This window comes from Benincasa hispida, chromosome 10 (assembly GCF_009727055.1).
Source record: "Benincasa hispida cultivar B227 chromosome 10, ASM972705v1, whole genome shotgun sequence".
Classification (NCBI taxonomy): domain Eukaryota; kingdom Viridiplantae; phylum Streptophyta; class Magnoliopsida; order Cucurbitales; family Cucurbitaceae; genus Benincasa; species Benincasa hispida.
The window spans coordinates 4,290,144-4,306,446 of NC_052358.1; the positions used below are offsets into that span (position 1 = coordinate 4,290,144).

At 31.7% G+C, this 16,303-nt stretch overlaps 2 protein-coding genes across 3 annotated transcripts; one reads left to right on the forward strand and one right to left on the reverse strand.

Moving 5' to 3' along the window:
• LOC120089479 (probable receptor-like protein kinase At1g49730) lies at window positions 1–3,852 on the reverse strand. Of its 2 annotated transcripts, none has more exons than XM_039046964.1 (7): window positions 3,593–3,852; window positions 2,586–2,816; window positions 1,270–1,322; window positions 1,116–1,183; window positions 895–984; window positions 718–787; window positions 1–631 (listed from the first exon to the last, which is right to left on the reverse strand). In XM_039046964.1, the coding sequence occupies exons 1-7, from the start codon at window positions 3,736–3,738 to the stop codon at window positions 327–329; spliced, it is 963 nt and encodes a 320-aa protein (XP_038902892.1). In that variant the 5' UTR covers window positions 3,739–3,852; the 3' UTR covers window positions 1–326. The 2 variants fall into 2 exon arrangements, with proteins under 2 accessions (XP_038902892.1, XP_038902893.1); XM_039046965.1 differs by having other exon boundaries at window positions 2,586–2,835; window positions 3,593–3,811.
• A 6,253-nt stretch (window positions 3,853–10,105) lies between these two features.
• LOC120088240 lies at window positions 10,106–11,469 on the forward strand. Its single transcript, XM_039045393.1, has 3 exons — window positions 10,106–10,115; window positions 10,446–10,714; window positions 10,804–11,469. Exons 1-3 carry the CDS (start codon window positions 10,106–10,108, stop codon window positions 11,161–11,163), a joined length of 639 nt encoding a protein of 212 aa, XP_038901321.1. The 3' UTR covers window positions 11,164–11,469.
• Window positions 11,470–16,303: the final 4,834 nt, after the last annotated feature.

Genomic DNA, 16,303 nt, shown 5'->3' on the forward strand with positions numbered 1-16,303 from the left:
TTTGTCGTATAGAAACGGCTGTATATGGTATAAATAATCTAGTATGTACTTCCATTGTCCATTACAAGAATATGACGTGTTTACGGGAATAGGACACAAGGTGCAGCTCCAAAGAAAGAAAGAAAAAGAAAAAGTCATCTTATACAAACTTATGAAGAAAGAAGGAACAAAACAATAGAGTTTTTTCCTAATAAAATAATTAATTTACGTGGATATAAAAACAAGTCTGGAAGATGATGGTGGTCACAAAAGGGAAAAGAAAAGAAATTAAAAGAAGAGAGAGAGAGAGGATAAGAAATTTTGGAAATAGAAGGGTGAAGAAAATACTAGTAGCTAGTCACATCTACTTTACTCTGCAGATACCGGAAAATCTGGGGAATGGAGAATCTTGGCTTTTCTCTGGACTTTATACACAACTTTGCTATTGATAGAAGGTTTCTCACATCTTTGTAGTCAAAACTATTTCCAAGATCAGGGTCGATCATCTTGTTCATTGACCTTGCAAAGTTTGCCCCTTGGATCCACTTTATAAGATCAGCTCCTGTTCCATCCGACGATTGTCCGGTTATCAGCTCCAGGATCAGGACTCCAAGCTGGTAAATAATGTTTCCACATTTCTGATCCATAAAATCTGCAGTTATCGAAGCCGAAAGAAAAAGTTAAATCTGCAGTTATCTTTTTAGCCTTATATTGCAATTCCGTGTTGGGAAAACTAACCATCTGACTTTGTTGCATCCGGATAACCAACGTTGTTTATGGGGGAGCAGAGAAAGCCAACATCAGATATCTGAGCAGGTAAAAGGAAGAATTTAACATATTATGCCTCAACTTCAACTTCGCTTTTATGGAAAATTCAGCAAGGAAACTCCAAAAGATTAATTCAGTAGTCAATACCTTTGCAGTGAAATTTTCGTCTAACATAATAGTGCTCGAGCTAATCGACACGTGACACATTGGGGGATCGGTGAAAAGAAGCAAGTATTCCTGCATCAAAGATAATTTAACTATGGATGCTTAAGTCCTTTGTCGTGAGTGTTTTTTGATTGTGTCGATGCATGCAGGAGGTCCTGAGAACTTATGATGTGTTAAGTGACAATATTGTTAAGGTAACTCACCAGCGCAGCAGCCACACCTGCGGCTATTTGTAGCCTCATCCTCCAATTCAAGGGAGTCCTGAGAGGATCTGCCACAGAAGACCACTGTGATTCAATCATCTATGACAAACATACACAAAACAATTCATTCAAACAACTTGGTTCTCGATGATACCATTAAGAAGATCCCTCAAACTTCCATTTCCAATCTCGTCAAACACGAGCAATCTGCATAGAATCAAAGGATAAAATGCAAAAGTACAAATTTCAACGACAGAATTGAGTTATATCAGATGGCAAACAACTTATCAATGGACATAATAGTCAATACAGACAGGTCAAAAGCAAATGCGGCGATGTTTTGATTTGATGAACTTTTATTTGAGCATTTGAAAAGTTTTTAAGCGGAGTTTCCCTCTTTTCCTCATCATCATACCGCATTTGACCTACACTGTACACCCTATCTCATTCCAAACTTATACTCGATGATCAAAATATCTCAACATGTGCCAATATAAGCATAACTCAATAAGGTAAGACATACCTCCTCAACCAAAATGTTAAAGGTCTGAATCTCTACTCTCACACATTGATGGGATTTAAAAAATATCCCAACATGTTATTCAAATAATCCAATCATTTGAATGATAGAAATATGTCATTCAGGCTTATTCTACCCAGTTGCATTTGAATATGGATGTGATATAACAGGCATGGGAAAACAACCATACGTGATGAAGTGTTAATATTCTTAGGAATTTGACACACTTTTTGATGCATCAGGAAAAGCGATACTATAATCAATATTTCTGCTCAACCATCATGGATTGGCCTAATGATAAAAAGGGAGACATAGTCTCAATAAATGCCTAAGAGGTCAAGGGTTCAATCCATGGTGGCTACCTACCTAGGAATTAATTTTCTACGAGTTTTCTCGACACCCAAATGTTGTAGGGTACAGGCGGGTTGTCCCGTGAGATCAATTGAGGTGCACGTAAGCTGGCTCAGACACTCATGGATATAAAATAAAAAATAAAAAATCAATATTTCTCTCAAAACTCTATAGACTTCTCAGGAATGCAAGTTAATAATCCACATTATACACTTGGGCAATGGGATTAGCCCAAGTTAGTGTATGGCTGACCATATGAACAAGGCAATGCTAAATAGAGCAATATCCACTATTGCACATTCCCATTGCCCTTTACAGTATTGTGTTCCTCGTACCGTGCATGTGAGGAGTTAGGACAAGGTCCCTGAAAAATAAAGCTGGAGCCAAGGCTATACTCGTTCAATTGAAGCAGTGAAGCCAACATCACCATATATCATGCACGAGGGGGGCAGGGGGAGGTTTCTCTAAAGGGCCCAATGTGCATACAGGATTCAAAAGACAATTCTTTCTTCCACAACTGGTTTAATACTAGTAACTTCTACAAATTTTTTTTTTTTTTGGTGGGGGGGGATTATGATTTAAAATAAGAGTCATCAAACCTCTTATGGCCCGTGGAGAAGCCTCTCAATGTAAGAAGATGGCGATGGTGCAAGCGTCCAAGGAGCTGCACTTCTGTGTTGAAGACATTGTCATTCAAAGCTCTCATTTCTTTTACCAATGTAACTCTGCCATCTTGAAATTTAGCATTATAAGCAGCACTCCGAGGATTGGTGTAGACAACTCTGTTGAACCCACCAGTTGCCCGTTTTATTTCCGTGTAGGAAAAACGCCTGACGTATAATATTGGCACTAAAATAGAAAGTCAATTGAGTTACATTTAGGTACTTGTTTCCAGACAAATAAGAGTAAAAGAACTCTATTGCAGGACACAGATGATGTGATCTAAAGTAGTAGGATTTTAGAGCGCTGGAAATGAAAAATACAGAAAGAGACAAACATATCAACACAAAAGAATAAATAAAAAACGCCTGACGTATGTATAATGCTACTCAGTGTATGATTAGGTATAACATGAGTCAATTCAACTAGGTTAGTTGCCATTAATAATTAATATAAGCAAGAGCAGCTCGTCAACGCCTTTAGCCAACTCCTCCACCCCAATCGGACAGAAGTTAGAAAACGAGGTGTTGAAATTCGAAAAGTTCATAACATTAGGAGATCAGTAAAGGTAAGGAAAATCCCGTACATAAGATTTTAAACCATTTAAACGTTTAATTCCTCTAGTGAAATCCGTTCTTCATCAATTTATATAATTAATGCAGCAAAATTAGACCAGGCAACAATTCTCTACCAATTTTGCTCCTAAAAATATCACTAGAAAGTGCGGTAAACGTTCAATTCGACATCACGATACACAGTTAAGAGCCAAGCTACAGAGAGGTCGGTCTCATTCATAATTCAAGCACAAGCATGAACAATCGTTTCAAAGCCTCAGAGAAGAACAATTGACGAAATATCGAGTATGGTTCAAATTCAACAAAAACCGGAACAAATAAAAGATACAAGCACAGAAAAGAAAAAAGGAGAAACAAAAGTGAAGTAGTACCAGAACGAGATCGGTAAAACCATGCGAGGAGGCGATGCCTGAACCTGTGAATCCAGGGATCCATGGCAGGCAAAATTGAGAACCCTGGTGGGGAAAAAATTTAATGATGAAACTTCTCCATCAAAATGAAGATTGCTACATTCCATTTTGTCGTGGGTGTTTCTCTTATAGACGGTTGGGCATTTTGCACGCTTTATCGGCTGACCTGGGAATTAACAGAAAAAGGGTGAGACAGAATTAGAGAAATAGAGAGAAATAGAAAGACCCTTCTGTTCTGTTTGCCTGTCTTTTTGTAACTTTTAATTTACAGCTCCTTTACTCCCAAAACTTATCGTTACCCTAACTGTATTTATCCCTCCTCATTACCCCTTTTTTCTTTTTTCTTTATATATATATATATATATATAGTTTTTTATTCCATCTTTATATTTCAAAATACTACACTTTTAATCCTAAAATTTTAAGTTTGTTTTTCAATTTAATCTCTAAATTTTACAATTTTAACTTTATTTTTTAATTTTAATATTAATTTGATCCATAAGTTTTAACATTAACGCTTTTTAGAGTCGATTTTTCATTACATAATTCAATTATGATATTTGGTGTTAATTTCTATTAATTAGTTTAAATGAATTATAATGGATTAAATTTCACTATTTTTCATCACTCTTATAATTAAATTTAAAATTTTACTTCATAATTATTTTGAATTAAATAGACGATAACTGCAAAGGTTGAAAGTGAGTATCTAATGAAAAATTAAGGTTAAAAGTATAAATTTTGAAACATAAAACCTAATATGAAACAACTTTCAAACTTCAAGGGTAAATTTGTAATATTTTTAACGTATACACTAAATTAAAATCAAACTCAAAGCTTATAAACAAAAAATGTAGGTCCCGTTGGATAACATTTGATTTTTTGTTTCTGTTTTTTAAAATTAAGTCTATTTCATCCACATTTCTTATAATGATTTATATATTTTCTAAGTACCATGGTTGAATTCTTAGTTAAATTCCAAAAAAAAAAAAAAATTGAAAGTTTTTTTTTTAGTTCTTAAAATTTGATTTGAATTTTTGAACATTTGGTGAAAAGTAGAAAACAAATGAAGAAATTTGAAGGTGAAAATAGTATCCATAAATTTAATTTTAAAATGCAAAAACCTAAAAACAAGATTATTATCAAACAGAGTCGCAACATTTTAAAACTTAAGTATCGAAGAAAAACTAAACTCAAAATGTAGGAGTAATAGTACTTTATTTATTTATTTATTTAAAGTAAATCGTGATAATTATTTTTTATGTCTTTTCCAAGCAAAAGGAAAAATTATTCCCTTCTATGCCACGTTAATTAATATACCGTTTAAATTTTACTTTTCTCCTCTAACTTTTCTTGTTGTAATGTAATAATTAATATTCTCACCTAAAAGAAAGTCTTTTTTTTTTTTCCCTTTTTTTTTTTAGGATTTTTAATTCGTTAGGCAGATAGGATAGAAGGAACTAAAATTTACAGCATCCTAAAGATAGATGGAAATGTCTTTTTCTGCTTTGTTGTCCCCCCATAAACTGCACATTAACAAAATTATAATGAATTGATAGGTGTAAACAGTTATTTTGGGAGAATTTTAAGTTTTTAACCAATTAAGTTGTTTTAGTTGTTTAAAAAAATTAATAATGTTGTCCTAAGACACGATCTATTTTTTAATCATTTTACGCTAAAAGTCTCTATGTTGGTTCACGTATCATTAAATAACATAACAATGAAAATCAACTATAGTTGATGGTTTATCAATAATTGTGTTCTTATTGAATATGATGTGCTGTTATTATCAAATAATGCACATTTATATATAAGTTGTCAATTATCAGTATAGTTTGTCAATTATTTGTTTACCTTTACCTTTCATTTGTTGTATTTAAATACACTTCCTAAATAAAATAGTAGCTTTGCATCATATTTCATATATTGAACCTTCTATATTTGTTTCATTTTAATATCTAAATCTTTCACTTTTTTTAAAATAATAATAATAATAATAATAATGTTGTAATTTAACCTAACATAAATTTAGTGTATAGTGGTTTAATTATTTTGCTTTGTTGGGGAAGGGACAATAGAAAAGACAACCTTCAAATTCTTATATTCTCGACTCTATACATCCAACGACAATTTCATGATATATTGATTCATTGAGCAACACGATTCCAAGTTAACTTCTCATCCCTCGAGTTAAAGAACATGCACGTCATAGAGTTTTCTAAGATCTCCACCGATGCGATTGGAGCGAATTACACCTCCAATCACACGTACAATTCACCTCTAAAACGAACTACCGTCGTCGTCAACTCGATCATTTGAAGAAACTGGGTTGCTGAAACAATAACCTACTAGTCTTGTCCATCTTGCTTGAAGACAAGTCGGCTCATGACATAGAGTGAATCTTCAACAACTACCTTGGGCTCAAAAAGCCAACCATAATCGTCAATTCTCCATTTTAATTCAAAATTGTCAAATACTTGCTAGGGATGTTTGAGACATTGAGTTGAGTTCCAAAGGTTATAGTTAATATGTTGGAGTTGGGAAGTTTGTGTTTTTGGTGCATAATTATTTAGTTTGGAGTGTAAAAAACATTAGAGAGAGAGGGGAAAACAAAGTTATTGGATAAATGGTATGTGACCCTTTGTTAAGGGTTGCATCCTTTCAATTTCATAATGTGCATTCTTTAATTAAGAGATGCATCTTTTCAAATTTTGTTGAAGTTTGGTATATCCACAAAGTATAGTTCGTTGGATCTTGTGGACAAGGTGTTGCTTCCATAAGAAATGTAATCTGTTCTATCTTGAGAGATAATTACTCAATAAACTAAAGCACTAGAGTAAGTAAAATTGTCCTAAGGAGATAATATTAAGTCGGCTCAGATTCTCTCACGTTTACAAGATTATGTATTCTCTCATATTTCGTGATATTATTCATATAACATGTGCAAACTTCAACGGTGAAGATTGTCGAAGTTGGTGGAGTTGAATTATTTAAGACCGATTTATGAAGTTGGTGGATCAAACACTCTCTTGTATATAATGTACATTTTTCCTCCAATCACCAGTCTAATTAAAGTTGAAGCATGAGATCACGTCTTCTTATGAATCCCTTGAAAACGTTGGAATAAGAAATTCATTGTCAAACCCTTAAGGCAAGAAGCAAGAATAGACGAGAAAAGTTCTTTTTCATATTAACGCTTTCCTCTTTAAATCATACATTGGCACATTAGCTTCTGTTGCCATGAGACCTAATGACAATAACCAAAATACTTTGAGATTATAATCCCAAGGCTTCAGATGTTATTTGAAAATCAAAAGTGTTTTTTCTTAAAAGAAGACATTTCCATTTTTTTTTTTAAAAAAAAACTGAACTTTTGAATCATAATATTATTTTTTAGTTTTTAAGTTTGGAAGAGTAAGCATGTTTGTTACTAAATTTTCAAAATATATATTTTTTAATCTTCGAGTTAAAAAAAATGTGTATTTGGTCATTAGAAAATGAGAGGGTTGTGGGGAGGAGGAAAAAAAGACGATCAAAGTAGATTTTGGCATCTAGTGGTGGTGACAACTACGTGAAGGAGAAGTTTGAAAAAGGAAGGGAGAAAGAAGGAAAAAAATATTTTAAAGGATGTTTGGGGTAAGAATTTGTTATCTTAGTTGTGTTATAACCGTGTGTGTTTGAGATATAAATTATTTTAGTTTGGATTATAATAATATGTGTTTGAGGTGTAAACTATTTTAGTTTGAGAAATAAATATTAAATACTGTAACAATGAATAAAAAATGATGAATGGAAAATAGTAAAAATTGAGTAAATAAGAGTTTTGAAATAGTGTTGACGGTAGCTAATTTATAATGCAAAATAGTATTTCATATAGTAAGAGATAGTTATTATAGTCTTAGGATAATTTTCGCCCCAAACATAACAAAAAAGAATATTTGCCCACTTAATAGTTGAAAATGTTAACAAATATGTGTTTTTTAAAACTAAAAATAGGTATTTTCATTTTTAGTGATAAATTATGATACTTTGAAAATTATCAATTTGTTGAACAGAAAGAGAGCTCCTTAGTTAATATTAAGGTCTTTATTGAGGATATTATCTTGGTTGCTAATTCGGTTAATATCTCTCTTCTTTGTCACATCCCTAAAGGCGAGAACAAATTGTTCATAATATTGCAACTTTGACACCCTCTCCACTAGTTACTTCGTCTAGAAATATAATTGGATTCGAAGATTCAAATATCAAATGCAACATAAATCAAATCATACTGGCCAAAAGAATGATTTTCTCCATTTCAAATACAGAAATTAATAGACATAATTTTGAAATTAAGGACTTGTTAGAAATTCTTTTCAAGCCGAGGGACCTCCAACAAATCAAATGCTACGAGGGTTTTAGCGGGTCAGAATGACGGGCGCGTTTCGGATCTGACATGACCCGGACTGGATCGTCCTCATCTGGCATCTCATTTCGACGAGACATTGCGGACTTCGATTCCAATCTGGGCAGGATTATCTGACCATTACAGAAGAGATCATATTAGGTACAAAGATATCTTGTTCTTGAAATTTTCTGCTTTTGATCGAAATTCTTGTTATATCTGCAATACTACTGTTACATGTCGTTCTACATGAGATGCTATCGGTCTAGAGCGATGATTAGGGCTTGTAGTTGCTCGTATGCTTCTTCTTCGTTAATGAATTCACGTTTTTCTTTAGTTATTTTTTATCTGTCAAGGTATTGAAACTGGTGTTAGTGCAAGTGTTCGTGTGTATAATCTTCAGAGAGTGAACTAGCTATGAAGTATCTGGATATGGCGTCACGGCCACTTCAGTTGGCATCAGGAATGCTTAAAATTTTGTTCTGTTAGTTACTTTGATTTGGTTTAGATTATCCAGTTTGAGAATTATGTTCCTAAAGTATTTAGGTTGCGTGGCAGCTTGGAAAGGAATAATGTTTTATCCGAATATCGGGAAGCTAATGAATTGGAGAGTGCTTGAAGGCACAGAAGGACCTAAATATGTGTTTATGCCAATCCACTTGCTGGAACTGTGTCTACTAAATTTTCACATGTGAACTATAATTATAAACAGCACATGTTCTTGTTATTTTGCTATCAAATTATCGAAAGAGAAAAGGTGGTTTTCTTGATATTTTTCTTCCAAGATCATTTTTCCCAGGAAAGTTTATCTAATCCAACCCTTCTACTTCTACTTGTTACAACTTTTGATCTGGATTCTCAAATCCATTCACGCGAGCTTACTCAAAGCTTTCTGCCTTCTTCATTTTCATTTTTCCCGGTCCACGAGACATTTGGTTGCTATCGTTCATTCAGCTTCAGCATTTTTTTTGTCTGTTTGGGGGGGTGGGGGGGGGAGAAGATTGAGAATGGTTTGGTTTATTGTACGATCTACTTGAAAAATGTGACTTAAACTTGAATGTGATTGATTTTCCAAAATTTGATATGATAATGAATCTTCTAATTTGGTCGTTTTTACAGGTGGCCATAACTATGAGCACAGCAGGGCAATATTCTGATTCAGGACTAGTCATATTCAGTTCTCAAAATGCATCACGTTCCCCAGTCAAAGGGTGAACAAAAGCACCCTGAATCCTTTTGAAGGACGGCTGGAAGCCTCACTCCAGAGAGAGAGCATTCATATGTAGCTTTCAAAAAAATGAGGACAATGGAGAATGGAAAGAGATGAAGTCGAAGATGCCAAAATTCTATGGCCTCTCACATTTCAATGAAGGCAAGCATCTAACATATCAACTACTCCTGCCACGAATGATTGCTTGCATCTGTTTTCCTCGGAAGTCTTTTTTGTACGTTAGATATCTTTTTGTAAGACTAAGTAACACAAACCATTTTAGGTACTTGTTTACTGAAAATCAACTTCAACCTTCTTTGATTCTTTTGTTTTTCTTAAAGTTCGATTCAACATTGAAGAAGTGAGGAAGATTTACAACCTTTGACCCTTGTTAAGGGCAATATGCTTAATTAGGCCCCCCCCCCCCCCCCCCCCCCCCCTCTTGTTTGGTTCCATACCCATCTTTATTTAGTCTACTGACCATATGATCTGAAATTCTCATCTGTGCTTCCTATGCAACATTGAGTATGTTCCTTGGCAAAATGAAAAAAAGAAGTTAAAAACATGATTATAACTGCCTTATGGCATTTACATTTGGATAAATTTTACTTTCGCATGATATAGTTCTTGGAAACAGGATTAATTATCAGACTGTTAATGAGAAAGGAATAGAACTATTAATTCTTTTAGATTCATCATTCCTATTCAGAAGTTATGAAGACCGTGTTTTTCCTTTACAAACCTGTCCATTGAATGCTTTTAATATTCGTCAGATATACTTGTTGGGCATATGAATTTGTTTTGCTGTTTCATTTCCTCCTCCTCTCCCCCTCTTTTTTCCTTTTCCCCTCTCAATTTTACCTTGAAATGGAAAATCATTATGACTCCAGGTACTGTAGGACTTATTGCAAATAATACATTTGTAGCTAAGGTCAGATTAGCTAGGGATCCACACACGTGGTTATCAAGAATAAAATAATTAATTGATGCCAAAAGAGTATATCCATTTTATAATGGTTGGGTGTGTGATATTCATCATAATATCAAGCTGTTAACTGTTTATTGATAGAGAGGATTTTTAGTCGCTGTTATCGTAAATTCTGTATCACCTTTCCCCTCGTACATATTTCCCCCTTTACTGGGATGTTTATTCACTTCTCTCATGCGAAGGATTTCTGCCTTCTCTTGTTCAACGAAGTTTTTGAAACTTATGTACTGAGAAATATGCTTGTTTAACATAGGTCAAGGGGGTGATGCCACAAGATCATACTTTCAAGGTCAGAGACCTAATCCAAAATTAGTTATTGAGAAAGGAAGCAATAGCGATCCCAGATCTCAATCCCATGGAAAAAACATGGAAACTAGGTTTGGAGATGGTCCGCTGCCACAGAATTTTGATGGTCTTGAGCAGAAATTTATTGATGATATCATTAAATTGGCCAAGGAACAAAATGATGCAGAGGATGAGGAAAATGCGAGACATAGAGAGGTATATTCACATTTTCCTATTTCACTAGTTGCATTCTCGTTTTTCATATCATCTTTACTGAACATACTCATTTTGATCTATATCTTCAGAGAATTGTGGCAATCAATGCTCAGTATGAGGAACAATTGGCAGCACTTCGAGCTCGACATGCTGGACGTCGTGATGAGTTACTACGAAGGGAATCAAGTGCACGACAACATCAGTACCAGAAGGGAATAATGGACCATTACCCAAATGGGGGCATTGGCCCAGGTGATCCTCGTGGCAACAGTGGAGTAACAAACTTAGCTGCTTCTGGACAAGCACATCAAAATTATGAATCTGAACACTTTGATTCCTTCAGAGAACGAGCACGGTTTCTTGGGAACTCCGCACGAGATCCTAATTTGGATCCTAGAGGTTCCTATCCAGGTGGCCGAGTTTATGACACTGGCTCACGGTACTACTAATCAAAGTTGCTTACATTAGATATGCTTGCTGTTTTATCCTCGGTGTGGAATAGGCTCCATAACTAATGATAGTGCTGTACTTTCATTATAAAATAACGTATTTTTACATTTGTTCGATTAGGCTTCCGTAACTAACCTATTAGTTGTATTTTCATCCTAAAGTTATGCATTTTCATGTTGCATGCCCTTTCTATCTATAAAGCCCATGATCTATGATATCTCTGGATCCCAGTTTTTGTCGACTTGATCCAATCAATGTTTAAATTGTAGCATATCCTCCATTTTTTGCAGCTTTGGAGTTGGAAATAGTGGCTTTCCATGATCTGATTATGAGCTTTTATTGGGATTATGTTGCCACTTTATATAAAAGCTTATTCTTTAATGCTTTACATAAAAGTTTGCTTTATGGGAGTGTGCATGGTTTCCTTTCCTCACCGGTATATTCTCTATTGATTTGCGAACTCTACTGTTCAGAATATATTTACATATATGGGCTAAATTATAAAAAATACCATTGAATGATGTACTTTGTAAAATATCGTTCAATTTTCATCATTTTTGTTGTATGGATATCCTCGTGTTTCTTTTTCCATTTGTTCAAAAATGATTTACCTAATAAGATAGTTATGAGTGTAAAAAGACCAATATTTTTTTATTTGCTCGCATGATAACTCTTTTTTCTCTTTTAATTAGTTTATAAATGATATTTTTCCCACCTTTTATGATCTCTATTTTGTTGAGGATATTGCGTTGGCAAGATAAGGAAACCTCAAGGTGAGTTACTCCTCTCTCTTAGTCCATGAAACTTCATGTTTATCTTATATCTTCATTTAAAAATTCTTTGAACCCATTTCAATTCTTCAAACATGATAGGTTAATGAATAAAAATCATGTTATCCACCAACGATTTGGACATTCTAAGTTTTGCTCATTCTACCAACTTATTAAGTTTTGAGTATAGTATAACATGGTGGTTAAAACATTTTTACCGCTTATAATTTTTTTTTTTTTTAGATAGTAAGGGGGGATTTGAACTCATATATCTCTTGGTCACTAATGTAGAGCTATGTTTGCTTTAACACTGATCCAACAATTTTGAATGATCTTTTAAATCTATTTACATATATTAATTAAAAGATAAAAAGTTGCGTATGATAACTCCAAGTATAAAAATTATCTAAAAGAATATGCATATATGTACATCAGTATACCTTTTTAGGAAAGCATTTATTCAGTGTATAATGCTTTGTTTTTCCGTGTAAATATTCTTTGCTGGTTACTTTAGGTTAGGTTCCAATGGCGAATCACGTGGCATGTGGGTATACAATTTCCATTGCCTTCAGATCTTGACCAGCAATACGGTGGTCTCACTTTTCTGTCTCTCTACCTTTTTGTTGGTCTTATTAGATTAAAATACTATTTTTTGAAGTTTATTTAATTTTAATTATTATATTTTTAATAATTTTATTTTATTTTTATCGAAATTGACTAAATAATAATAATAAAATTTAATGGAAAGAAACATAATATGTGAATAATTTTCAAAATTTAGAGTAAAAATACTAGCATATAATTAAAAGTTTCTGAAAAAAAATCAACAATAAACAAGTATTAGAGACTAAATTTGAGATCTTTTGAAAATATAGTTACTAAAATTGAACAAATTCTAAAGTAAATGAACCAAAATGGTATTTTAACCTCCCTTTTATCATTATTATTATAAATGATAGTTGTTGAGGTCTCGTTGTGAAATTGCTTGCTCAACCACATGTAGATTTTTAGGGGAATATTCGTTTGATAAATGATTAAGAGGTCATAGGTTGAGGTGTGTTTGTATTACATTTTCAAGTGTTTAATTTAAAACACAAGTCATTTTGGAAGAAATTAAAATGTTTGACAACCACTTAAAATAGTTTTTCAAGTGTATTTTAATCTATTTTTATCAAAAGTGTTTAAATAAAAATGAATTTTTTGAAAAATATTTTTTTCTTAAGTCAATTTAAACAAGTCCTCAGTCTATGGTGTCTATCTATATATGATTTAATATTCTACTAATTTCTTTAACACTTAAATATTGTAGAATCAGACGTGTTGTTCCAAAAAAAAAATAAAAAGAAAAAAAAGATCATGGTGTTATTCTCTTTTAAGAATTCACTTTTCTACTCATTTCTTAGTTACCCCTTTATTAGTGTGCATGGCTGGAATTTTGATTCAGTGAGAATTGGATGCCATTCCCTTTTTCTTTCACCTAGGTTTCCTATAAGCCAAATAGAATACTAGGTTCATTCCCTAATTTGTATAAAGCTACTGATGGGGCTTTGTTTTGTTTTGTTTTGTTTTTATTTTATTTTATTTTGTAATTTTACCTAAATGGAATGATTGAGGTCAAAATCTCTGCCTTGCTCTCACCTCAATATTTCAAAAAAAATTATATTATTTTTAATATAAAATATATGCTCACTTCAATTTTTATCAACATCATTTACATGGTACAATATATTATTCGTTGTTTTTAAATATAGAAAATTGAACCAAAATATTTATAAAATATAGCAAAATTTTAGAACTATCAATGATAGACACTGATATACTTCTATGTCTATCATTGTCGCTGATAGATACTGATAGAAGTCTATTAGTGTCTATCATTGATAGTTTTAAATTTTTGCTATATCTTATAAATATTTTCAACAGTTTTACCATTTGAAATAATTTTTCATATATTATTATCTATCCCTAAAAAATTGTTAATCATTTTCGTCGTACTTTAACTTTCATTATATTTTAATCTATATACTTCCACATATTTAAAGTTAGTCGTTATTCTGAGCAAAACCTTAAAGATAGTCCATGTTTTGTTAGTTTATGGTTGATTTTCTCAACATTTTAAAATTGTATTTTCATTTATAAATTTTGAAAACATATTCAATATATAATATATAATATATAATATTGTATAAAAATTATGATCATTATTATTTAACTAATTTCAATAAAAATAAACTTTAAATGACTAAATTTAAGATTTCATTGAAAGTACGTGAACTATATTTAAATAATGAAAGTGTAAGGATTAATCTTACTTTTAATATTGTTGGTGTTTTCGGTTAATTCAATTTGTGTTTTGTTTTTTTTTAAATGTAATAAACCAAAAACATGAACAATGTTAAAAGTAAAAATAACATTGAGAAGTGTACAATTGAGGCAGCTTGAACTTATAGATGCAATCTCACTTTCAACCTCATACCCCAATGCCCCATCCTCCAATAAGAAAATTTAAGTTTGGAAAATCCCTCCAAAAGATGATTGACAAGAAAAAAAGAACATGTCGGCTTTGTATTTATTTGTAATTTTATCATTTTTTTTATAATTCGAATAATTGTATAAAAAATTACATTTCTTTAATTGAAAATTAATATTTGTATTATTTGCGGGAGTTTATAGCCAATACCATTCCACTGTATCCCAATGGGGCTCTAGCGCTCTGCTCTGCAGGAGCTTTTCGATGGACCATAAGCATAAAAGTTCGTGGAAAAAAATTAATTAAATAATACTTTTCACAATAAAAAATATACGGATTTTCCTCGTATGAGAGTTAAAGATTGATTTTATAATTTCCATGAACGAACTAAGTAATTTCAGATAAATTCTGCAAAGTAGTTGTAAGAACTCCTAATACTCTCTCTCTCTCTCTATATATATATATAATGGGCTATAAAGAAAACCTTTCATCTTCTTTTTGTTCCTATATTAATAGTACATGTTTGTGATAAGATGTGATTGTGTATACGTATCTACTTCGTTGATAGGACACGACTATTTGAATGTAAGTGTCTTTTAAATTCATTAGATGCACTTGATGTTGATGAGACGTGCTTGTTCAGGTGAAAGTTACACGTTGAACTAGTGTATCCATTTATGTATAAGTAACTTATAAAAGTTATATGAAAATTTGAAAGTCCATAAAATTTGAAAAATCTACCAAAAGTGTATTAAAAAAAAGAAAAAAGAAAAAAAAGATGGAAACTAAATCACCAGGAGTGTTTGACTAATTGATGCATTTTTGCATGTCGCTTTTGTGAACTTATTTCCTTTTGATGTCTGGCTTCGTATTTGCCTAATTGTTTGTAACTTAGGAATTATATAGCATGTATGCTTTGTTATGGAGTACCGAAGTTATATGGTGATATTATATAATCACTCATTATTGTTACATTCTTTAAAATTGTTTCCATGTTTTCTTAAAGTTCATCGAAATTTTTAAAAAATCGAAAAGTTATTCACAAATACGTTCTTTAATCCCCAAAATTTTATATTCTTCATCAATTTCTTTACATTGATATAGTTATGTAGTCCATGGCAAAAAATTATTTAGTATATATCATTTTCTATTTATTGAATCTCATATTAGTCTTCTTAAATATATTTTGAGACTTATCTATCTATCTATATACATATATATGTATATATAAATATATACAGAGAGAGACTAATATTGGATTAGAAGATTTGTTAGAATGTAATAAATTGTTCTAAATTTTGATGATAGCTTGGAAAGGTAAAAAATAAAAAAGTTAATAAGAGAATGACACAACTAAAACAAGGTTTTAGAGAGACAAATATCTAGTAAGAAAATGAGAAAGTATTTAAAGAGAGAAACAAAATTAGAGAAAGAGAACAATTTTGGAGAGAAAATAAGTTGGAATGACACAAAAATTTTAACAAAAAAAAAATGTTATGAAGAGCAGCCGAAATAATTTGAAATAATAAAAAACCGAGCAAATTTTGTAGAGGAAAGTTAGTGACGTGAGACACAAAATTTTATGATAAACCAAAAATATATATATGGACATATAAGATCGATTTTCGTTTTAAAGTTATTTCTTTAATAATAAAATACGTCAGTATCTACTTTTTATATAGTTAAAAATAATTTATTTTACTATTATTGGAGGTTTATGATCATAAAAATTAAGTTTATACATTATTTATTTATTACGTATATAAAATTTTACATACAAATTAAATATTATTTTTAAACTTTAAATTAAAACTTCAACTTCTACATATTTATTGTGTAAAAAAAGCATTTTATGTGTGTAACACGTATTCATTATTAGTCTCTCTCTCTCTCTCTTTT

Bases quoted from the DNA above. Each gene is read 5' to 3' on its own strand.
- LOC120089479 (XM_039046964.1), bottom strand. From the start codon at position 3,738: ATGGAATGTAGCAATCTTCATTTTGATGGAGAAGTTTCATCATTAAAT. The intron at 1,184-1,269 runs GTATCATCGAGA...CTTCTGTGGCAG, and splicing joins TTTGAGGGATCTTCTTAATG to ATCCTCTCAGGACTCCCTTG. The intron at 632-717 runs GTTAGTTTTCCC...CGATAACTGCAG, and splicing joins GGATGCAACAAAGTCAGATG to ATTTTATGGATCAGAAATGT.
- LOC120088240 (XM_039045393.1), top strand. The intron at 10,715-10,803 runs GTATATTCACAT...CTATATCTTCAG, and splicing joins AAAATGCGAGACATAGAGAG to AGAATTGTGGCAATCAATGC.